The 26,392-nt window shown below is 35.2% G+C and overlaps 1 protein-coding gene across 1 annotated transcript in view; it reads right to left on the reverse strand.

Annotated features, from left to right (window-relative positions):
• Positions 1-26,392, reverse strand: part of TMPRSS15 (transmembrane serine protease 15) — a gene marked incomplete at its 5' end in the record, with an annotated part of 108,712 nt that overhangs the window by 38,257 nt on the left and 44,063 nt on the right. Inside the window, 5 exons of the mRNA XM_055313813.1 lie at positions 1,563-1,695; positions 3,192-3,302; positions 14,629-14,769; positions 17,009-17,134; positions 18,736-18,825. Of these exons, the coding sequence (XP_055169788.1) occupies positions 1,563-1,695; positions 3,192-3,302; positions 14,629-14,769; positions 17,009-17,134; positions 18,736-18,825 (601 nt within the window). The remainder of the gene's footprint in view (positions 1-1,562; positions 1,696-3,191; positions 3,303-14,628; positions 14,770-17,008; positions 17,135-18,735; positions 18,826-26,392) is intronic.

Here is a 26,392-nt window from a genome sequence, read left to right on the forward strand (position 1 = left end):
CACTGCTACAGATTTTCTGAAGGAATTACTGTGAAAATGTTGCAAAGATATAGCAAAAGCATGTTCTCTAGGACCTTTGTGTTAGTTATATATATACTATAATATAGTATAACAAAGAATATTTCATTTTCTTTGATAATCTATAGAAAATATTTAATTGACATGAGAAATGCCCGTGTAAGTAGGCTAAAAAGCCATATAATATTATAGTTTGTAAAATTTTGTATTATAGGATTTCCACCTTTTGAATATTTTGAATAAAGCTGCTTTGAACGTGGGTGTGCAAATATATCAGTTCATTGGGGTAAATATCCTGACATGCAATTGCCGGGTCTTGTGGTAATTCTTTTTTTTTTTTTATCATATTTATATTTTTATAAATAAATATTTTTTTTTTTTTTTATAAATTAATTTTTATTGGTGTTCAATTTACCAACATACAGAATAACACCCAGTGCTCATCCCGTCAAGTGTCCCCCTCCGTGCCCGTCACCCATTCACCCCCACCCCCCGCCCTCCTCCCCTTCCACCACCCCTAGTTCATTTCCCAGAGTTAGAAGTCTTTATGTTCTGTGTCCCTTTCTGATATCTCCCACACATTTATTCTCCCTTCCCTTATATTCCCCTTCACTATTATTCATATTCCCCAAATAAGTGAGAGCATACACTGTTTGTCCTTCTCCGATTGACTTACTTCACTCAGCATAATACCCTCCAGTTCCATCCACGTTGAAGCAAATGGTGGGTATTTGTCGTTTCTAATGGCTGAGTAATATTCCATTGTATACATAAACCACATCTTCTTTATCCATTCATCTTTCGATGGGCACCGAGGCTCCTTCCACAGTTTGGCTATTGTGGACATGGCTGCTAGAAACATCGGGGTGCAGGTGCCCCGGCGTTTCATTGCATCTGAATCTTCGGGGTAAATCCCTAACAGTGCAATTGCTGGGTCGTAGGGCAGGTCTATTTTTAATTCTTTGAGGAACCTCCACACAGTTTTCCAGAGTGGCTGCACCAGTTCACATTCCCACCAACAGTGTAAGAGGGTTCCCTTTTCTCCGCATCCTCTCCAACATTTGTTGTTTCCTGCCTTGTTAATTTTCCCCATTCTCACTGGTGTGAGGTGGTATCTCATTGTGGTTTTGATTTGTATTTCCCTGATGGCAAGTGATGCAGAGCATTTTCTCATGTGCATGTTGGCCATGTCTATGTCTTCCTCTGTGAGATTTCTCTTCATGTCTTTTGCCCATTTCATGATTGGATTGTTTGTTTCTTTGGTGTTGAGTTTAATAAGTTCTTTATAGATTTTGGAAACTAGCCCTTTATCTGATATGTTATTTGCAAATATCTTCTCCCATTCTGTAGGTTGTCTTTTTTATAAATATAACAGTGGTTGTTTTTGAGAATGGCTTTAATCAAAAATTATTATTGTCTTCCTTTTGCTCATGTGTATTTTCTAAATTCATAACTTCCTTAAATTTATGTCTTAATAAACCCTATTTGATATCAATAAAAACATTTGAGAATCTCTTAAAACAGACCTGAGAAGAATCACTTACCCTAGTCCCAGCAGCTGACAGACATCATTTGAAATCTGGGCCGTCCAGTTGTCAGCACAAGCTACATGCCATCTGCTCAGGATTCTGAACTGCACCAAACCATTGTTGTTCCTTGTGCCGTTGAAAAGACGTACTAAAGAGATTAGATCATACACAAGGTCATTTTGGCCTAAGCTGTTAAGAGTAAATGATGGGCTCTGAGGTGCCTGGATGGCTCAATTGCTTAAGTGTCTGACTCTTGATTTCAGCTCAAGCCATGATCTCAGGTCCTGAGATCGAACCCTGCCAGGCTTTTGCTGGGGGTGGAGCCTGCTTAAGATTCTCTCTCTCCCCCTCTCTTTGTCCCTCTTCCCCTTGCTTTCGCTCAAAAAAAAAAAAAAAGGTAAACTACATGTGTAATGTTCTTAACATTTAGAGTTATGAGATTGATTGTAATTTTTCTTAAGAGTATGTTAGAAGGCCTAACTTGAAAAATACAAATTTGATAGACTTAACATTGCTCCTTCATATAACTATAAAGATGGAAAAGGCATTTCCAATAAACAGAAGTTTATTGCATATCAATACAGCAAATAAATAGAAAATAAAGTTATTTGTGAGGATCATGTCTTATAAGCTTAGTCTCTAAAAGAAGGAAAATTCAAGTTCAGAAACAACTTTAGGCATTTTTTCCCCTTACTTATTTCTCTAGAAACTATTTTCTTTGGCCTTGTTCTTTTGCTGCTTAGTTTCCGTCTTCTTCCCCACTACCTTACAAGCATTTTGGATACAGTATAAAGGCTATGAGTGGCTGAGTAGAGACTGGACCCAGTGAAGCTAGTTTATCAAACAGGTGAAACATCAGCAATGGTAGTTTTACCACAAACACTATACTGTAATTCTGTAGGTTAATGTTCTTGTTCACGTTTAAAATCAGGCAGACTCAAGTTGAAATGCAGCTCTAGCATTCACTAGGTGTGTGATCTTTGGCAGCCACTTAACTTCTCCAAGCCTCAGGTTTATCATGGCCAAAAAGAACTTATTCTTATTATGTTAAGAGTGTTTTACAAGTGCTCAGCTACAGTGCATGGCATAATAAGTAGCATTAAGTATTTGCTTAGAAATAAAAGCAAGACATAGTAAAAGTAGTCATTGCTCATCATTTATAGAGATCTGGAAGTGGGCTAGACTGAGGACTCAACAAAGCAGGAGTAGTAGGTACTGAAGAACCAGAAATGCAAAGGAGCAAGTCTAACATAGTCAGTTCTAAGTAAATATGAGGATGTATCCATACACAGGCAATGGGCAAACTATCCTAGCTAATAGGGTGGTGCTAGAGGGCCTGGTGCAGGCCATTGTCTCTCTGTCTATGGTATTTTATGCTTTTTATGTGAATATGAGTTGTCCTAGACTTAAAGTTACTAAATGCAGTCAAGCTTAAATAGACAAACAAACGAAAAACAGGGATCTGCTGGTCAACTTTTCTCCTAACCAGAATAACATTACTAAGTGCTGAAATCATTGGGGGGATGATCATACCCCAAAGCACCAAGACATATATTGATAACCACATTCTGAATCTTTTACATTTGTAGAAGCCAAATGTAGAGGCTAACATGATTAAAGTGTTTTCCTAAAAATGGAACATACCACAATGTGCTTCATCTGAGCCATCCTTACAGTGCGGAAGGCCATCGCAGAGATTCACCAATGGAACACACTCTCCATTCTTACACTGGAAATCGTCTTCCTTGCAGGGCTCTATTGAGAGAGAATATTTACTTATGGAGTGAAGAGGTGACAAATACATGATCCCATAGTATCCATCCCATTCCTGCCTCTTTACACATTGGCCTTTTACCACAGTGAGTGATTGAGGTAGATTTAATATGAAGTAAGATTACATACACTTTGTTCTCAGAATACCTCCACAATAATAGGGTCAAAGCCAGAGATATGGCTTGAGAAAAGTGTGCACAAAACCTTAGGCATCTTTTCAGAGAGCACAGAGCAGTTCCAAGAGATGGCCAAGAGGTTTAGGATACACTCCTCCCTATCTCTGTTCGTCTCTTCAATAGACATCTCTACCCCAAATTAACATACAAGCAACAACCATTGGAATGTTACACAAGCATAGGAGGATCTATTGATTTTACCACACGATACATCCAAACCTGTATCATATGGAAATGTGGAAGTGGCCTTTTGATGAGACCAAAGTTGGACCAAGCTAGAAGCAGTGAGCTCGGTTATAGCCTGGGTCAGGTGGGGGAAAAGTAGTCACAAATAAATGGAAACTCTGCAATAGCAGTAATTTGTAAAGAACTTGAAGATGGAGCTCTAAACAAGTAAATCAGGTTGTAGTCAAGATAATGTGACTGGCATATGAAAAAAATAGAAGGAAAATGAAAAGGCTGGACAAAGAAGGAACTGAGTGAATCTGGAGGCAGTTGGTGGTTTCCAGAATTTGGGTCATGCAAAAATAGACTTATTGGAAATATTCATTGTTTGAAGAAAGTGGCTGCTACTGTTTTCTGGAACTGTTTGATCTTACAGGGTTTTGCACAGGTAGAGAGGGGTTTGCTCCCTCAACATGGTTTTTAACTGTGGTTTGAGAGGGATAGCTACATGGCGGTATTAGGATCTCTATTGAGGGCCACATGGGATTTGGCCTCCCTGAGAAGAGGGATGGTATAGAGGGTATGGAGATTGGTATGGAGGGTTTAATATTTCTTCCCCCACATTGTGCACAGATGATCATAATGGGGAAGCAAAAGTACTTGATAAAAATAAAGAAGGAAATTTGTATTTTGAAAGGTATTATGAATATTAATTATAAACTATTATACTGTTTTCAAGGAGATGCAATTCATGTTAAAGTGGTTTCAAAACTGAACTGTACTAATCTCCATATAGATTTTCTCAATTTATGATGACCAAATGTAATGGTACTTGGAAAGAATCATTCCTGTCATTTTAAATCTAGGTCGTAGCCCCAAATCTGAGAGTATTGATAAATACTGGTACACTCTTAAAAAGAGGTACTAAATGTAGCCATACTACACTAACTAAAAAAATACCAAAATTGGTCTAGCAACTATCAAGACCCATCACCTGTTTCTAGGTATGTGTGTATATATAAGGATTAGAATTTATATCTTTCCTAAAAAATACTGCATAATATATCCTCAAGGAACTGTTTTCAAGTGGGAGAAGAGAAGATGGTGCCATCCAGCACACCAAGGGAGGGAAGCTCCAAGACAATTCATACTGAGTTACCTTAAAGGAGGAAGGCCATCATGTCACTACCCACCTGAAGGTTTTTTTATACTAAAGAATCACAAGACCTATTGCTTCTGTGGGATTCATGCAGGAGCTTTCAGATTTTTTTTTTAACTGATGTGTGCATGTGTGTGTGTGTGTGTGTGTAACTAAATTAAACACCTTTATTCTGTTATTCTATTCTAAATTTTATTCTATTCTATTTTATTCCATTCTATAATATGAAATGCTGACCAAAACCAAATAAATTGATTTCATGATCAGATTTTTGAAAAATATCAGACTGAACCAAAGTATAATGAATAACTTCACAAGAAGTAGTGACTCTAGGTTCTTAAAGTTTGTGGGCAGGTAGCTGTACAAATGAAGATTTATGTTCATTTCCTATGTAACGAATTCAAAGTCAGAAGTTAGGCTGGAGCTTCCCTTGAGGGTAGCTAGGGACTGGAGAGAGAGTGGCAGTGGAAACAGCCTGCATTTTCTCCATATGGGAAAAGTGCATGAGCTTCCTTTTGGCCAATGTGCACTGGGGAATGTAATTGAGTGACAGCTGCCTGACAGGATAAGCATGCTCCAACACAAAGTGGACACGGGCAGAGGGAGAAGCAGAACCTGGTGGGCGGGGAGGGAATTGGGAACTGAGTAGGACTAGAGGAGATTGCTTAGGAAGAGTACTACTCTTGCCTACAGTGCAGTAGTCATGGGGAAGGAGAGCGGGAGAGGAATGCTCCAAAGAACCCACAGTTCTGTTCTACAAAAGAGCTAGTCTTTGGCCAGGAGCCACCGTTAGCCAGAAGAAAAACACAGTGGTGATAGATTTTTCCTGTTTGCCTCTCCTTGAACACTACAGGTATAGGAAGATGGAAGGGAAAGAATGTGGAACGTGAGTCAAAGGCAATATTTCTAGGGTCTTCTACCTTAAGTTGTTAGGCTAAGATTTGTATCAGAACTGGGAGATAAAAGAAAATTTGAACCAGATGATATTAAAATTTTGATGCTCAATTTGACAGTACATCTTAATATCTAAAAGTGAATCTTGGGATCCCTGGGTGGCGCAGCGGTTTAGCGCCTGCCTTTGGCCCAGGGCGCGATCCTGGAGACCCGGGATCGAGTCCCACGTCGGGCTCCCGGTGCATGGAGCCTGCTTCTCCCTCTGCCTGTGTCTCTGCCTCTCTCTCTCTCTGTGTGTGTGTGACTATCATTAATAAATAAAAATTTAAAAAAAAATAAAAATAAAAGTGAATCTTAATTACCCAGTTAAGAACATTTAAGACCTAAAATAACTGGAAGAGTGAGGTGGTCCACTTGAAATATCCAGGGGCCAAAAGGGAGATTTGAAATAAAGTAGGTGGAGAAAAAGAAAGCTTTTTCTGTTTGCGCTTTTATCGAGTCCATTCTTTAAATTGAATATACACTTTAATAATTGAAATATCCATAGACCTTGTTTCTTCATCTTTACATGCCTAAAGTGGGAAATCAGTAGTAACTGTTAAACATTAAGTGGATTAATTTATATTAAATGATTAATAGGGCTCAAAGACCAGTACGAACACTAGTAACAGAGCTGACACAATATAAAGTGATCTTCAAAAGTATGATTTCAAATAAATATATTTTTTAAATTGGGCAATTTATTGGGTAATGGAAACTATTGATTTGTAAACAGAAATTGATTCTATGAATTATAAAGATAAAATATGCTTATTTGTATTTGAATGTTGACTAAAACATAAGCTCTGGAATCTTATGGCCTTGGTTTGGTCTGCAATTTAGCCATTTTCTTTATTGATTGATTGATTGATTGATTTATGTTTATTTTCAAACTTGAGCAAAGAAGTTACCCTGAAACTTAGTTTTTTTTTTTAATTTTATTTATGTATCCCTGAGACACACACACACACACACACACAGAGAGAGAGAGAGAGAGAGAGAGACATAGAGACAGAGACACAGGCAGAGGGAAAAGCAGGCTCCACGCAGGGAGTCTGACATCCTAGGTCTCCAGGATCAGGCCCTGGGCTGAAGGCGGCACTAAACCACCTGGGCTGCCCAGAGCTTTAGTTTCTTTACCGTCTCATAGGAGTAAATACTATGTCTTAGGTGAATTCAGAGAGTCAGCTGAAAAAAAGAAATGTATTTGGTAAACCAGTATGAGTATATTGAATGCTCAACAAATAATATTCTTAAGAGCAAAAAGAATAACACTTAGAAAGCACCTCTTTAGCTGATACTTAAGTTAACATTCTTATTTCCAAGTGCCCTTTGTGCTACTTTCCCCTCCAGATTACCAACAAGAAATCATACTTAATCTTTTCCTTTGGGTATCTGAAAACAATAATTGGAGCTGTTTGTACTTTATCTTAAACTTTGAAAAAGTTTGCATTTTGTAACCCAAATCTAACTTACATTAATAAAAAAATATTTTAAAGAAGACATGGCTGGTCCAGTTGTTTCTATAAATCTTTACCCCAGTGAGAGAAGTAGGTTACGTATATCAACTATAATACTATTAGGGATGTTCTTGTAAATGTAATTATCAATTTGTTTCACAAACACATAGGTTTTAACCAGATTAGTGAGATGATAAATGGGTGAAGATAATTTCATATTCTACAGGCAGCATTAATATTTTAACTGACTTTATATTTTATTTATCCACTATTAATTTTCCTTTAAAAAGAAAGAAGGCTTAAAACTAGGGATACATGTGTTTGTATTTGTATATTCTATTTTAAATCTAAACTTTGATATACATTATATTTATTTAAAAAGCTGACAGCCTAATTATATATCCATGATTAAATATCTTAATAGAGAATGTTAGTCACCATGAGTTATTTTGAAATTATCTCATTATTTTGTTTTCATAGCTTGTTAAAATCATTATGTAAAGATGAGTTCTCAATGCCAATAATTTAATCATAAATAAGCTTATTGATAAATTTACTCTTACTAGTGTCATCAGGCTATATTTATTGTAAAAGCATATATTTACTGAATGGAAATTTAAATTTCTAAATGAAAATATGAATACATGTATAAAGATCTGAAAATTGTAATTTTTGCACTCTATCCTGAAGATGTTGAAGTTATACCTTATGAATCTAGAAAAAAAAAGATTTTTTTATTTTTTTTTTATTTATTTATTTATGATAGTCACAGATTGAGAGAGAGAGAGAGAGAGAGGCGCAGAGACACAGGCAGAGGGAGAAGCAGGCTCCATGCACCGGGAGCCCGACGTGGGATTCGATCCCGGGTCTCCAGGATCGCGCCCTGGGCCAAAGGCAGGCGCCAAACCGCTGCGCCACCCAGGGATCCCAAAAAAGATTTTTTTAAAAAAATTATTCATGATAGAGAGAGAGAGAGAGAGAGAGAGAGAGGCAGAGACACCGGAGGAGGCTAGAAGCAGGCTCTCTGCTGGGAGCCCAACGTGGGACTCGATCCTGGGACTCCAGGATTGCGTCCTGGGCCAAAGGCAGGCGCCAAACTGCTGAACTACCCAGGGATCCCCTGAATCTAGAAAAAAAAAATAATTTGCTTCTGTAAAATGGATGCATCAATGAAAAAACACTGAATGGGGCAAAATGGTCTATTGTTGCTGAACTGAGTAGAGATTATAAATTCTGAGGAAAGGTATGAATAAACTCTTTCAAAATTTTCCTTACATGCATGGACTGGATTCCAATTCTTTGCAACATATAGCAGTTCAGCTTCATTAAGAAGTCTTTAATCCAAAAGTCTAACTCTCTGTGGCCTCTGAAATCTTACTTCCGATCATTTTATGCCCATAGTGAAAGAGGGAAAAAGAAATATTGCCAAGAATTGAATTTTCCCATCTTCTTTTTATGAAGTCTCCAGTAGCCCTGCCTCATTTAATCAACATATGCTTGGCTTTAAATGGAACTGAATTGATCTCTAAGGCACACGCCACACAATCTGGGGAGGGCTCTAAACCCCTAAATGTAATCAGCTGCCATTTTCACAGTTGCCTGATAAGCACTATTGAATTCCAAATTAAGACCCTGAGTATCAGAAAAGAGCAATGAGGGGACATTTATGGGAGACAGATCTTAATAAATCTATATTTCATATGTTCTAGTTTAATTTACAAGGAAATGCTAAAAATAGGATAAGGAAAGGTGATACAAAAATATGTTATACAATTGTTTTATATTTCAGTTGAATGCATTGGAAAGTGCCCTTGAAATACCTCAGAAGATAAATGAAGTACATAAATGCTGAAAATTTTTGACATCCCTTTTATACTTCTTTCTAAAATGATCCTCAAAGCAGGGCACCATATAAACAGTTAAGTGTGCTCAATCTCTCTTTCCATTACCAGCTTGATTATCTTCCACTGCCGATTCCCTGTTTCTATAATTGCTTTTCAGTCTTTTGGTGTAAAAATCCCGCTGGGAGAAGATTGTGCTGATGATGACTCATTCACTCCATTTTCTACACCCAGCAGCATCTGTCCCATGTCCATGAAAGATGGGAAACCACATTCCCAGAATATTCACCACACAGTGATGGTCATGGAAGCGTCCACTCTAGCTTCAGTCAGGAATTCTTTCTAAATGACTTATTTCTTGAATAACATAATCATAATTATTACAATCTAGCAAATGGGTAAACAAACATGAACAATTCCTACACCAAAAACTTGGTATCAGTGGATAGAAGCATTGGAAGTCATAGGTTGTGCTTTTTAGGCTTTTATCTTGAATAGAATTGTTGTGATATTTTTCAAAATCCTTGGTGTTCTATTTAATAAAAATCTAATAAAAACCATTAACTGTAATATTTTTGTGGAAGAGATTTGTTTTTGTATTCCTTTTTGTGATCTTTTCTTTCCATCTCTTTCCATTGTTCTCATTTAAGATTTAAGCTTTTTTTTAAAAAGACCAGCACTTCTCTAAAATTTTGTATCAAAATTTTGTATGGTTTCTTTTTTTGTGGATGGTGGAATGCCCAATAATTATTTCAATTGTTTAAATCTATGAAAAAATCCATTTCTCTATTGGTTAGAGTTAAGTTTTTATCTCATTAGTTCAATTGGTTTTATAATTCATCTTCATTTCTTTAAAAATACACTTTTTTATTTACTTATTTGTTTGTTTGTTTTCTATTTCTAAGAGTTTGGCTTTTTTAGATTCCACCTACATGATGTAATGTAGTATTTGTCTTCCTCTGATTTATTTCACTTAGCATAATGTCCTCAAGTTTTATCCATGTTGTCACAAATGACAAGATTTCCTTCTTTCTCATGGATGAATAGTATTGCAGTGAATATAATACACCACATGACCTTTATCCATTTATCTGTAGATTGACACTGAGGTTGTTTCTTTATCTTGGCTATTGTAAATACACTGCAATGAACATAGAAGTACAGATATCTCTTTGAGATTCCGATTTCAGTTTTTTTTTTTTTTGGATTTATACCCACAAGTGGGATTGCTGGATTATGTAAATAGTTCTAATTTTTATTTTTGTGGAATCTTCATAATGTTTTCCACAGTGGCTGTAGCAGTTTGCATTCTCATAAATAGTCTACACGGGTTCCTTTTACCCCACATTCTCACCAACACTTGTTATTTATTACTTGTCTTTTCAAGAATAACCATTTTAACAGGTGTAAGTTGATATCTGATTGTGCCTTGGATTTGCATTGCCCCAATGATGGGTGATGTTGAACATCTTTTCACGTAGTTATTGGCCATTTCTATATAGTTATAGAAAAATTATTCAGTTCTTCTCTTTTTTCTTAATTCAGATTTTTAAACTAAGTTTTTAATTTTAATTCCTGTAGTTAAAATAGATTGTTGTTTCAGCTTCAGTTATACAATATAATGATTCAAAAAAAAATAATACTCTTTCAAAAGTTCTTTCCATGACATCATTCTTGGAAAAAATTTGGGAGACCCAGAGTAGGTATTAGATATTTTCTTGGACTACTTTAAGATACTCTGAAGAATTAATTCTTTTGCATTCAAATAATAGGTGGCAGATGCCAAATAGGTGATATTGATGCCCATACATTCAATTCTCGAAAAAATCTTCAAAATACCACTATACTGTCTTTAAGTATTCATCATGAAATGAGTAATATGTAAAGCTGATTTGACTTTTTAAAGATTTATTTATTTATTTGAGAGAGATCGAAAGAGAAAGAGAGAAGGGAGGAGCAGGGGGAGAGGGAGAGAGAAAATCTCCAGCAGACTCCCTGCTGAGCGAGGTGCCCAACACAGGGCTGGATCCCATGACCCTGAGATCAAGACCTGGTTAGGGGCACCTGGGTATCTCAGTCATTAAGCATCTGCCTTTGTTTCAGGTCATGATCCCAGGGTCCTGGGATTGAGCCCTGCATCAAGCCCCACACTGGGTTCCCTGCTCAGTGGGGAGCCTGCTTCTTTCTCTCCCTATCCTTTGTGAGCTCTCTCTCTCTCTCTTAAATAAAAAAAAAAATCTGGTCAGAAATCAAGAGTCAGATGCTTAACTGACTGAGCCACCCTGGAACCCCAAAGCTGATTTGATTTTTAACACATTTGAAAAATGATTATATTTATTCTGTTTAGGAATTTGTCAAAATATATCCCTCTTGAAATTTAAAAGTTTAAATAGTAAATTTTATAATACTGATTACTGCTTATTAAAATTTTTACAGACAACAGTAAGACTGTGATTTTTTTGGTCAAAATACATAATTTTCTCCCTTTATATCTGTCACTGTTAGTTTTGACTGGTTCTTTTCATTTGGGAATGTTTATTATTTTCAAATTTCAAATTGTGGCTTGGTGTTTTTTTTTTTTTTTCCTGCAGGCCCATTGCAGGTATTTTTTTCCTGTATTCACACTTTCCCATCTCTTTATCTATTGTTTTTGCATTCTTGATCATACTTTTGTGCAGTAATTTTTGTGGAAATGTGGATATTTTGGTGCCAGAGTGTTTGAATAGGTATTCAATCAACCAAAAAACTTTGTTGTTTATGGCATGAACAAAGACCTCTAATCAAATCAGAAAAAATAATTTGGCTGTGGTAGTTTCAACAGGAAAGTCCTCTGCTCATAAAGGGCCATGGTTTTCCAAATATCTTAAGGGCAACTTATTTGTAATATCATTTTTAGGGGGCAGGTGTTTAGCAAAATACTAGAGGCTAAAATTAAATATTATTTTTTCCTAAAAAACTAGAAGTCATAATTTTAGTTAAAAAATAATGCTGAAACCATTTTGCATTTTCTACTATTAACTAAAATTCTTTATTATGTCATTTACTCTCTATGTGACAATTACTTTCTATGTAACAATAAGAACCAATTAGGTTTTACCAACTATATACATCCAAAGTCTTTTTTATCTTAGAAGAACTAAATCCTATACATAATTTTTTTCTCATCTGTTTGTTACTCATCTACCTTTTAAAAATATCATCAGAAGGTATGCCTGGGTGGCTCAGCGATTGAGCATCTGCCTTCAGCTCAGGGAGTGATCCTGGGATTGAGTCCCACATCTGGCTCCCTGCGAGGAGCCTGCTTCTCCCTCTGCCTATGTCTCTGCCTCTCTCTCTCTCTCTGTGTCTCTCATGAATAATTAAATAAATCTTTAAAAAAATAAAAATATCATCAGAAAATCAAATGATTAACGAGTTAAATCAAATGTTGAATTAAATTTAAATTAAAATAATAGGTACACCACAAAGAGAAAAAACTGGACTAAAATATTGGCAGGCACGGGAGTAAAAAAAAAATATTGCCAGGCAAACATGGTTATCATAGTAAAATCAGTAGCAACAAAATTATCATGGAACAGAACCAGTAGCTTGATCCAAAAGGGTAATCTCTTTCCATAATTTGGCTATTGTTGATAATGCAAGTATAAACGGGCACAAATGTCCATTGACTGATGAATGGATAAAGATGTTGTGATATATATATATATATATATGTATATATATATATCTCACAATGGAATATTAGTCAGCCATAAAAAATGAAATCTTGCCATTTGCAATGATGTCGATTGAGCTGGAGAATAATTATGTTAAGTGAGATAAGTTGGTCAAAGACAAATACCATATGATTTCACTCATCTGTGGAATTTAAGAAACAAAACAGATGAATATGGGAGGGGGATAAAAGGGAGAGAGGGAAGCAAACCACATGGGAGTCTTAAGAATAGAGAACAAACTAAGGGGTGATGGAGGGAGGTGGGTGGGGGATGGGCTAGATGGGTGATGGGAATTAAGGAGGGTATTTGTGATCAGCATTGGGTGTTATATATAAGTGATAAATCAATGAATTATGTACCTGAAATTAATATGACATTCTATGTTAACTGGAATTTAGTCATTATACATACATATATAAACATATACTTACATAAATATATAACATCTATTCCTACTTTCATGTCACTGTATTTTCTTTTTTACTTCTTTGAAAAATAATTATGAATATGATTTTAAAATATTTTAGTTTGTAAAGTAAAATAATTTTAAATCATATCATTTTCTATATTTTCTTCTTTTTTTGGACTGTATTTTAAGGTAAAATCTAATTTTCAGTAGGTCTCGAAGTCTTTATTTCTATCTTATTATACTATATATTTATCATAGTTTTTAATGTTTTGTTTGCTTATTTCATTAATTGAATATTTTGATTGACACATGTTACTTGTTGCTTATAAACAAGCAGCTGTTTCTAAAACCAATCATGAAATCCAGAAGAGCAGGTTAGTTGATTGGGCTACCACTCACTCCTACCTAAGTAAGTTGGATAATAATTGATGTGGCTTATTTTCATGTCCAGAGGGTAGACAAGATACGGATTAGCCTTGCAGTAAGCTAAAAGCATACAACTTTCAGAGATGGAGTCAAAAGTCTAGGCTTGTTGTGAGTGAAAGAACAGAGATTAGATAACAGGCCAGATGAAGATCCCTGCTTTGACCCCACAACTTTTCTAGACATTCTAGTTGAAGACAAACTGACCACGATCTCCTATGAAAAAGAAAGATAGATAAAGGAAGTGACATGCATTCCATCTTTCTGACATATTTGCACAAGGAGAGAACCACAGTTGAGGAGCAATAATATAAGAAAAATCATAGGTCAAGAGGAGCAGCAAGTGATCACAAATTCTCTGTAGGTTGTCAAATGCAATGAGTTACATCACACCCCCACCTACATGTATAGAGATACTGATATATCCATGATGAGCAGGTAGGCAAGTTAGTTTTTTCCTGCTGATTATGTTATGATATAAAAAATATATAGGGTAAGAAGGTTGTGCATGCCAGTAGTATCAGCATCAAATTCCTTCATCCTTCCTGGCAGGGGCTTTATACTGGTTGTCTTTAAGAAGTTAATGATGTTAATTTTTTAATTGGATCTTGCTGGAATCCAAACAGCTCACTTGTCTGACTCCCTGCTGCTCTCTGAAAATGCTCTTAGCAAAGGGGACATGACAAATAGTCCTCCTTCATAGTGTCAAGTACCCCACTTTTACCATAGTGTCAAGTACCCCACTTTTACCATTTAAAATGCCCCCCTAAGTGAACAAAATTCATGAGTTTACATCCCATAGAAGAGCAAGTAAATTTGTTGAAAATGATATGGATTCCTGTTTTGAAGTGACTTAGGGAGTGATTATGTGGACATACAGGAAGAAGGAAATCTCTGATAAGATGAGAAAGAATGAATACATTCAAATGCAAACACAGAAGTCATATTTAGGCTTTGAAATACTGTATGTTTTTGTCATTTTGCTCCAAAAGTTTACACGCAACATGCAGTCCCAAGTGCACATACCTGGAATCCCCAAGTAGTAGCCAGTAGTGAAGTTTGCTTTAAATCCCCCTTTTGCCAATTGTCTGTCAGTGATGAAAAGCACAGTCATTCTATTGGTGGTTGAGAACACGTCCTTTACTGGCCCAGGCCCTGTGTAGACAGCTGTTCCAAATGAAAACAAGATAATCATTAAAATGATACTTTGAATGTAGAAGAAAATATACCCATTTATCAGTTCCATCTTTTAGAGGTATGCAACATGCAGCATGGCGGCTCGAGAAGCAACCACACGTAAATAATTGTGTACTTCTGTTTAGATTTTGGACACTGCTTCTAAGAAAGCCAACTTCTCTATTGATCTTTTCCAGTATTGCTTGAGATTTCTGTGGCTCTATAATTTAATACTGTTTACAATATTATCTGGCTTAGCACCACTACTGTTCAAAGCTCATGTTATCCCAGAAAAAGAAAATGATTGCATGACTGGTTTTAAAGACCTTTATAAAACAATGGAGATTATAGCTTCCCTTAGTAAATTTTTGTCCAAATTTATTTGATATTTTTTGTGAGTTGAATCATTAGCCTAAGCTGAAGGATTGGATTAATTAGAGACAGATAATATAAACCTAAGTGGTGGTTTTCAAAATGTTTTTCATGAAGTCCTGGGCTTTGGAGGGTTCATAAATAATGAAATATTCTCTACTACACAATGAAGTCTTAGGCTAATTAAAAAATACATTCATATTATTAGAGATATACACATACATATTTTTTAGAGAAGAGTGGGTGAGGGACAGAGGGAGAGACTCTTAAGCAGGCTCCATGGAGCCCAACACAGGGCTTGATCTCACAACCTTGAGATCATGATCTGAGCTCGGATCAAGAGTTGGACATTTAACTGACTGAGCTACCCAGGCATCTCTCATGTTATTAGATATTTTATGTATTAGAATCCCTGAAAGTGATTCTGTTTCAAAAGAACTTCTTGTTTACAACTTTGAAAACTATGATTCTGAGATCCTCCAGAATTTTTATTTACTTTTTAATGACTGATATAAATATTAAGAGGTGAAATGATGAAAATAAATTTTTCTTAGACCATGAGAACCCTATTATTTTCTTTTTTAAAAAGATTTTATTTATTTATTTATTTATTTATTTATTTATTTATGAGAGAAAGAGCATAAAGAGAGCACTGAAACTTTCATTAGAAGGACAATATAAACTAAAAATGGGAAAACAGCTCAAAATATGTTTATAACTATGTATACAAATATAATATTTGAATTTCTTCAGTTCTTATTAGCATTAGCCTCCCAACCTCACTGAGATTTTCATTGTTGATATGTTCTATGTGTGGCTTTCAAAATCCTCTTCTAGGAAGCCTGCACTTTAGAACTTTGTGGGATTTTTCTGAAGAACCCTGTGTAAACAGTGATGGATTAATATCACTGGAAACCCTCTCCATCACCCTGTGCCTGTACTGTTATGGAAAGTTCCCTCTTGTCTTCCTCCATTGGTTGCCGTGTTCATGGGATTGCATCCTGATTGCATAGCTACCTGGCCAGATTTTGTGGAAAATGATTAATATGAGTTCAAAGCACAGTTTTATGAAACATTTTTACTCGTGAAGTGTGTGGTTTCATTCACTCCAGTTGACCCTATAAGTGTTTTCATAATTTAATGTGTTATTTATCAAGAGATGCTTTCTTAAAAATTGGTAGTAGTTAAAAAGGATATTAGCCATGACATTTGATCGATAGGTTTTTATTATGTTACCATGTATTTTATGACCTACATACCAGAATTTCCTCTGGAATAGTATACTTTCCCCATGTTTATTTAAGAAAAATAGTAGTCAGTAGAAAATAGGGAAAAATCAACTTTGATCAATATTTGAATAATTCTCAGATATTTACATAGAAGCAACTGGTACTGGAGACACAATCAGAGTAATAATAAATGCAAATAAAATCATAAAAAATATTTGCATAAAAACACAATTTGTTCCTTTAGTTTGAAGTGAAACAAAACTGGATTTAATAGCTGTTTTTGGAAATATGATGTACACATAATGCATATTATGAGTAATGTGTGTCTTTTAGCTTTTAGTCTCCAAGGAGTAATGCTTACTGTAGCGAATTAATACAGTCGGTAGAAACTGCTAATGCAAAAATATTAATTCTGGTTTGCCAAGAATGCTCAAAAAGAATATTACTCTGTTATTATTGCAAACACTCTCATTTTGGAAGCTCCACATAAAATTTGACATGTTACTCTGCTGTTGTAATTTCATTTTGCTAGTTGCAAAAGAGTGATTACAGTTATTGGGAAATGCTCTCTCCATCAATCCAATCTCTTGAGCCATACAACTTTCACAATATTTAAATCTCAGACTTACCTAAGAGCAAAGAATCATCTTCTCCACCATCTCTGACTTCCACTACATCCTCAATATTTTCTAAGTCAAATTCTTGAAAATGAAGTTGTATATTCTTTCCCTTTTGTGCATTTAAATTCCAAACACCTTAAATGTAATACATAACACACACACACATGAAGAAGTGATATATGACAACACAGTTTATAACACACTTGTTTTGATTTCCCTCAAAAGCTTGACTCTCTTGAGAATTTCAAATTTCTCTGAATTTTCGTATGAACCTCATGCCCCTCCACGGCATCCTGCCTTTTCCCTTATTGTTACAATAGCTTGGGCATTGTGTAAAGCCTGACAACTTATCCACATTTTCATCTAGACTTTGTTATGTTTGTTTCTTTTCTCACTTCAGTGCCTAACATATAAAGTACCCAATAAATATTTATTTAATAAATCAATAAATTTAATAAATTTCTATAGATTGTTCTTTTAATATTCCACTGACTTTTGGAATTTTTAGATCAGTACATTGTACAAATGATATGTTTAAAAGATGTCTTCAATGTGAAGTAGAGATGATAATCTCTGGTTCCTCATACAAGTCAAATTAGATTCATGGCTGTTTATTTTTTTGGATCAGATAAGTCCCTGGAATAGTGGCTCTATTCTCCTATGAAAGTGATACTTACTTATCTCTGGGTCATTTGAAGGAAGAAAAGTTGACATTTTCTAACAACACATTTTTCACTGTCATTAGGGCATTTCTTTCACTGGTAGATTTCTCCTTTTAGATTGGGGTTGCTATGTTAGGTGCAGCCATGGGAGGAAACATGTCTGTTTCCCAGACCTACCGAAGTGAAATATTTGTAGGTTGTGCTGGGGAATTGGCATCTTTAATACAATTTCTATGCAGCTTGAATGAGCTCCTCCAGTTAGAATATTGACAAGAGATAGGCTCTGTGCAGTTTTATCATCTTCTCTCTAGACTTAAGATTTTTAAGTAAATCTTCATAATTTCATCTTTTTAAAAAGATTTATTTATTTTAGAGAGAGAAAGAGAGTGTGTGCAAGTGGGGGGAGGAGCAGAGAGAAAAATAAGAGAAAATCCTGAAGCAGACTCTTCACTGACCACAGAGCCTGACACCAGGCTTGATTTCACCATCCTGACATCATGACCTGAGCAAAAATCAAGAGTTGGACACTTAACTGACTGAGCCACTCAGGCACATGTATTTGATTTTTTATCCTGAGAATCTAACTACATTACTCTAGCTGCATGCTTTATTGACAGTAATATATATTTACAAAAGGTGTGGATGTCACAATTGGCCCTTTACTTTTTATACTTCCCACTGACTCTATGGAATTGTAAATTTGTTATATATATTTTATGCATAATCAAGAAGAGTGATTAAGAGAGCAGTATCTGAAATAAGATACTTTCACTTACTGGTTTTATTAAATTTTTAGATTTGAGAATTAAAATAATAGCACCTTCTTCAAAGAGTGATTGCAAGAATTGACTGAAATAACATATTAAGCACTAACACAGTGCCTAGTGTGAAATAAATGCTAAGTAAGTTTGGTAATTATTATTGTTATTGTTGTTATCATTATACAATCTCATAGACGTGGTAGGTATACTTAGTATTGTCAAATTTATAAGCCACTTTGCTGAATCAAAGGGGGTATCGAGCCTTGATATATACATCTGTTTTTCATGGCCTGGGGAAAAAAAAACAACTCACAGAAAGCCTGATTAGGGTAGCTGTTTGGAAAATTCATGGAAGTGAACGTTGTATTTGGCTCCCACAGTTCAAAAGGTCCTCCACAGTCAGCTGAAAAAGAGAAAAGGAAAACAATGAAAAATCATTAGTAACACAATGCTTATTTCAGAGAGATAATATTATATGCAGCAAATTCCCAATTGTATTTCTTGGAATACTGATTTTGGCACATAAAATTTATAGTTTGTGTAAATGAAAACCTTGCAATTTAAGTAAGGGAAAGGTGCAGGCTAACAGGTCTCCACTTCTTTTTCAGAAGAACTTCTCAAAACCTTAAATATTGTTCAGTTCTTTGAATCTCCGAGAAGGTGTAATCATGTGCAGCATTTCCCAAAATTATTTGGACAAGGAATAATTTTGCTAAGCATCTTTTATAAGTAGGCCTTATGAAATAAGGTATCTGATCCCTGATATAGAAAATAATGAATTTCGATAATGGAACAAATCTTAAATTTGACATTCTCCTATTTGAAAGACAAGTAAATCATTCATTCTATCATTTCTTTTGTTGTTTTCTTTCTTTTTGTTTTTCTACCTCCCCCGCCCCCCTCCCCCGTCTCTTTTTCCTCAGTAGAGAGACAGCTTCACTATCCTGTATACTGTATATGTTTTACTCTCAAGAAAGGGAGACAAACTGAAACTTCTCTTGCTAAATAATTGCTGACACTGGTCTGATACTTGACATTGTCCAGGAGTCAGGTTGGGAAAAAATTCATTAGAAAAAATACAGCACAGAAACTCTAGTTAAAACTAAGATGGTTCAAGTTGGCAGATTAACTTTATGAGATTCTTAAACTACTTTATATTTATCTTCCTGCTTGTTGGAAGAAAATCCTAAGGTAATATAAAGATTCATCAACTACTTCAAGGATCCTAATTCTATCTTATTTGTATTAACATGTTACATTTAAAATCAAAAGAATGAAAGTAATCTAATTCTAAGAATATAGGAAACTGAGATTCATATATATTTTTTCTACTTAAAGACAGAGGATGCCAAAATTCTTTACTCTCAGTAAGACAAATCAAGTTATATGAGAGATAATGAAATGTCTTTACACCTTCTGCAGTCCTTCGGTCATACTCTTTTTTTTTTTTTGGTTCCTCTTTTACATGTCTTGTGTCTCACTTATGTGTATCTTTTCAATTCATGTGCTTCTTCCAAATTTGTATGTAATAAGCATCTTAAACTTGGGTTTCATAATGTACTCCAGTTGAACAGAGAGAGGCGGTTGTGGTCCAACAGTGGTGCTGCCTTATTATCCGGTTCTAAAGGTAGTAAATCTGGTCTATTTTACATGGTCTCCTGGGCGGGCTGATCCAGACTCAGATGAACTTAGCAAGAATAATAAAACCTCTTGCAAAGCCTTATAATTTGCAAATTGTTTCCATGCACTTTGGTTCAAGCGGGGAGAGAAAATGGTGTATAAAAGGAAGATGTGTTGGAGATGGTAGATTAAAATTGTCACTCTGAGTTATCTATTTGTCTTTTTGAGAGTTGGTTTTCTCATACATAAAAGAGATATATATTAGAGATTCTCAGGGTTGTTATAAAAATCAGACATAATTATGAAAAGTGCCTACACATTACCTGACATATTCAATATGAATTCTTAATACATACACATGGATTAGGTCATTACTTCATTATTTCAATTTTAAATGGACGATACGAACATTGGCAGTATTCAGTTGCTTGCTGATGCTGTACACATCCATTTAGGGTCAAACTCAAGACTTCAATTCGGTTTGTCTCACCCTCACCCCTCAATATGTCTTCCTATTAGGTTGATTAAACTCTGCATCCTTTTCACTGTCTGGTCTAAGCCACAGGCAAGTGAATGCCACTTGACGGTACGTGACATAGGCTTGTATACACAAAGAGAAGGAGGGCAGAATGGAACATGGATGAAAATGCTAACAAGTAAGGTCAATGATGGATGGATTTAGAAGGAAGGAGGTAGTGTACACACGGTGCTAAAGAAGGTATTTGGGGACACCTGAGTGGCTCAGCGGTTGAGTTTCTGCCTTTGCCCCAGGGCATGATTCCAGATTGGGGGATAGAGTCCCACATCGGGCTTCCTGGGGGGGAGCCTGTGTCTCCCTCTGCCTATGTCTCTGCTTCACTCTCTCTCTGTGTCTCTCATGAATAAATAAATAAAATATTTAAAAAAATAAAGAAGGTATTTGAACCAAAAAAAGAGTGATAAGGAGGAAGAGGGCAGGTTCTCCACTTGAAGGAATGAATGAAAGGCCAGGGAATTGTATGATCCTATATCTGAGGTCAATACTCTCCTTGATTGTGTGACTAACTGCCTGGCAAAGATTTCTGAAGAAGTATATACTACAAACCTTCAACTTCCACTTACACATACTCATTTAATTTTAATAATTCTTAGTGATGGAATCCCTGGGTGACTCAGTGGTTTAGCGACTGCCTTCGGCCCAGGGCGTGATCTTGGAGTCCCGGGATGGAGTCCCACATCAGGCTCCCTGCGTGGAGCCTGCTTCTCCTTCTGCCTGTGTCTCTGCCTCTCTCTCTCTCTGTCTGTCTCTCATGAATAAATAAATAAAATATTTTAAAAAATAATAAAAATAATAATTCTTAGTTACATGAAATGTTCCCTTCTATTCTCTGTGCAGCTAATGGGGAGGGGTAGTATAAAAACTCTGCAAGGCAAAGTCTAGCATTGCAGATTGCAGATTGCAGGTTGGGGAAAACCAGTTCTTCTGTTTCACTAGTTTAAACATAGCCAGTGTGGCCAGTGGATTTGTTTTTGTTTTGTTGTTGCTGATTTTAAACCATCATTCTTATTTTCTCCTCAAAGAATAGGAAGATCTCAAAGTTGTATTCTCCTAATAGAGTAAATCACTGATATTTTGGAGAATGTATTGAATTTTCACATAACACAGCAGTACATTATGTGTAGATGAATAATAGGACTTTAATAAATATACACCTAGTACATAAATGTTGTCAAGTGTAATTGTTAAGCCTGTCAAGACAGTTCACTTAGCATTTCTCCACTAAACAGAAGCATTAGAAAATTCATTCTTCTGAAATATTTAAGAATAACTGTTTTGAAATGAATATCAGATATAGTTTCATGTCAAATAATTGGCCAGTAAGATATCTCTGATCCTTGGCCTGGTAAGATTTCTCAGTTATTTTCTGTATATAAATGATGGTAAGGGATTGGGAAAAGTACTTTCAGCCATTTTAAATATGAAGACACAATTTATTTTAATGGTGGTATTGCTATAATGGAGATGGGCTCCTTATTAGAGGGGCCAAAGACTCAGAAAATGTACTTCTGGGTACCACAATCATATTGTGTCATTAGATAAACTCCTACCCAGAGAACGAGAGTTAAATTGTCTGTCTGGTACAGGGAATTTTATTCACAGCTGTGAAACTTTTTCATTTTTCCTTTTCTTGAAGCTGTTCTCTCAAAGATTTGTATTCTGATTAATTCCTTACTATGCCAGCAGGGATTTTCACTACATACAATATGTAAATAGCTTGCAGTATTTTGCAAGTGGTTGTCAAGGATAGATATTTTTCTTGAGGCATGTCATTTTTAATCCATGCTTAAGCCTCTGACGTTCATGAGATATGTGTCAATGTGAGGTGAGAAAGAGAAGAGCCCAGCTCCCACTTACAGTAGGAGGGTTCAAATTAAAGATGCTTGTGGCAAAATAATAGGTGTGCCTTGAGGAATAATGCCTTTCATTGATGCTTGAATATTGTTAAGATCAGCGACTATTTTTCATCATCATAGTAATAGATAAGTCCTACGCAATTACAGATAACATCTTAAAAATTCAAGTTGTATAAAATGGAAAATCCCATAAAAATTTTGTGTTCAGTTTATCACAATTTATGTTCCATTCACAGGTTCCAGTGACCAGCCATGATACTAATATTTATCTTAAATTTATGACAATGAAGTTCAAATTTTCATTCCTTATAGTCTACATTTTATTTGTAATGAATAGCAATCTAGCCAACAAATAGGCTATTAGTTTTCAACATAAAAAGGTGAAAACAAAACAGAATAGATGAAAACACACTGATACAGGAGCAAATGAGTGCAGTTAATATGGAATTTGCTAGGGAATTAAATATCAAGTCACACTAATGATATGAAGGGCAAGCAGCTCTGCAAGAATACAGCCCCCATATAATTATAAGACAAGTAGACAGGTGCCAATTCATTTCTATATGAAGAATTAAATGAATGTCCTGTCTGTGAAACTTGCCAAATTAACTTTGATTTTGTCTTTGGAAATGGAAAATGGCCCAAATAATGGCCAAGTATATCAAAACTGTAGAAATAAAAAGTGACTATTAGAATAGCCAGAATTAGAGCTTGTATCTTTTCTCTTAAATAGTTTTAACAGCTACAGAAATAAGTTAAGGGCCAGAAGTGTGGATTCCTTTTTGTATATACCTATTCTATTCAGTAGGTGTATTATCATCAATCGCCCAAATTGTGTTGCAAATTAACATAATATTTGTGTAATGGAATGGTTGCTTTTGAAAAGTGTTCACAATACAATTTCCACATTTAAATTATTTATGTTGAAGTCATAGGGCAACAACTGTAGAGCTAATTCAGCAACAGGTGATCGAAGTCACAAAATGAAGAATCCCTGTAGGTATGAAAACTGAACTGAACATTTCCCCAAACTGGGCACGATGTGGATCCCTAGGAACAAGGGAGGAATTTTGCTAGTCAGCTACTGATCTGGGATTATTTTCTTGTTTAAATGCCCTGTAAGAACCAAAGAAAGGCTATTAGCCAGTCAGCCATGGTTTCCTTTTATTTCTGCTTAAACAAATCAGTGATCTGGAACCAGAAAAGCTCTGCTCACATAAGAATTTCACTGAACCAATTGCAAATGGCATTAGAATGAAATTGTTCAGAATGCATTTGATGGTAATTAACATTTTCTGCTGTGCTAAATATTACCCTGAAGTGAACCATTTGGAAACTGGAACAAATATACTTTGGGCAAATTCTAAAGTTTATATTTTAAAATCAGATAGATTATTCTACCGTTATAATTTCCTTTTAAAATATGCAGGGATAGCATGTTACCTTGACATTGAAGTGCTATTCTTTTCTTTTTCTGACTAAAATATTAATATGAGAAATTATATTAAAGTTTTATTTGTATGTTTGACATTATGTACAGAAGTTATCTCACATTTTCTTTTTTTTTAAGATTTTATTTTATTTATTCATGAGAGACAGGGAGAGAGAAAGAGAGAGAGAGAGAGAGAGAGAGAGAGGCAGAGACACAGGCAGAGGGAGAAGCAGGCTCCATGCAGGGAGCCCGATCTGGGACTCGATCCCAGGTCTCCAGGATCACGCCCTGGGCTGAAGGCGGCACTAAACCACTGAGCCACCCGGGCTGCCCTCACATTTTCTATTTCAGATAATGATGAGATTGTTATTTAAAAAAGTAAAGCCTATGAAACTATTCCTTTTACTAGAAAAATTTCTTCTTGACCACTTATTGATAAATAGAGGAACACACTGGCAGAAAGGATTAAGAAAATTATTTTAAATGACTGAAATGTCAAATAGCAAGATGTTTCTAATATTTGTTATCCATAGGAATTATTTGTCAAACTAGTAGTGACTTTAATAATTAGAATGTTAATTTTTTTTGCATGAGAATGTTTTGTATAATAGACAGGTAAGGTATGGGGCATTCATACAAAATAAAGTGAAGCAATTACTTTTAAAGATTGACAGATGGCCCAAATTATTGCACTGATGTTGAGTTCTGCTCCAGTTCTGGTATTAATATTTTGTTTGACAAAAATGTTTGTGTTGCCAAAAGAAAATTGTAGCCAACGAGAGAGAGAGAGAGAGAGAGAGAGAGAGAGAGAGAGAGAGAGGAAGATTTAGTTCATATCTAATATTATTAATCATCTATTTGTGTGATGTTAGGAAACAGTCAGACACTGGTGAAGCAAAGGTAAGTGACACTCAGAGTTTGGTGTCATGAAACTCACTTCTTGCCACAATTCTGTGACCAATATATATGAGAAGGCATGCTACGTTTCTGCTTTTGTTTAAATTTTATGAGTGTCCTGTCTCAATTTTATGAGTGTCCTGTCTCTTAATGTTTCTTTAAAGCTTTCTCCAGTTCACACTTTCTTCTCCAAAGTCTATCATTTACTTTCTCATTTATTACTTTTAGGGGCACAAAATTATATATTGTCTTAAGTATTTATTTACATGGATTAAATTTTTTTCCATGCATTGGTATTGCCATATTATATTTCTTATGCAGTGCTTATTATATAGTAGCTATTTATAAAAGTTGAATGAATGTTTGAAATACTGAGGAATTTTTGTATAGCCCATACAAGCATCTAAACATGCTAATGCAAAAGATGGTTAAGTGTAAACTAGCCTTTTGATAGAATGTAACTGCACATTCAATATGGTGGCAGGGAACGAGTATGACAATGTAATTACTATCCTCATCTTAACGACAATTCACTTGTTATGTGTTCTCAAACACCAGTCATTTATCTGTAGACCTTTTCAATTGTTAAAACTTCTCATCTGAAAAGTCTGCTTTCTTTCTTTTTTTTTTTGTCTTAAAGATTAAGAGCAGAAAAATATATAGTTTTAGAAGTAAAGTCAAATTTGGGTATGTTCTCCAAGTTGATTTCCTGATGTGATTATGGGAAGAGTTTCAAGTGCACTTGGAAGGAAATGAAAAAAGGGAAAAGTGCTGTGTTTGTGGGCTCAGAGCCATAGCAGAACAAAAACATCCATGAGGTCTGACATAAGCAAAGCTGTAGAACTAGATCAGTTTCCAACTGCCATAATCCAAAGATAGAAGGGATTTTTTAATATCAAAACTATAGTGCAGTGAAGACATCCAAGTAGAGGCAAAATACATGTTTGATATAATTTATCATTATATGTTTTTTTTTCCTGTCAAATACCATAGTCAGAAAGTGATATGAAGTTATTGTCTCCTTTGACATGATAAGATGGGTAGTAATGCCCCTTTTTCCTCTGAAATGTCAGTTTCTAATTTGAATTAAGAGCACAGGTGGATACAGACTATTTTGTTCTTTTGTGTTAAAAGACTCCACAGGACATTGGAAATCCTTGTCACTGCTCAACTATAACACATTAGTGGCTCCATGAAGGGAGCACATTGTAGGGTCTTACAAAAGCACCATTTCAGGATACAAACTTTTTGTGTGGTCTTGGTCTGTATAGAAAAAGTCTAAGCCCAATGATTATTATTAAATTATTCTGGAAATATACTGGGTGGATTTCAAGCTTAACCAAACTCCTCTGGAGATCTTAACATTTTTCTTTAAGAAGACAATGAGAATCTTAAGGCTCCTTCCCAAAAGACTATCTGCCATGCTACATGGCCAATACAGCATTAGTTCATATACTAGTGGAAACAAAATGGAAGTTAGCATCTTCATTATTTTAAAAATAAAAATATACTAAAATTATTATAAATATGATGCATAACAAAGTACTGAGTGATTTCCTTGTAAGTGTATGTATAATATGTAATATTTTGCTAACTTCCATTTTACTTATATTTTGGAGTCCTTTTT

The sequence above is a fragment of the Nyctereutes procyonoides genome, unplaced genomic scaffold (assembly GCF_905146905.1).
Source record: "Nyctereutes procyonoides isolate TBG_1078 unplaced genomic scaffold, NYPRO_anot_genome, whole genome shotgun sequence".
Taxonomy (NCBI): domain Eukaryota; kingdom Metazoa; phylum Chordata; class Mammalia; order Carnivora; family Canidae; genus Nyctereutes; species Nyctereutes procyonoides.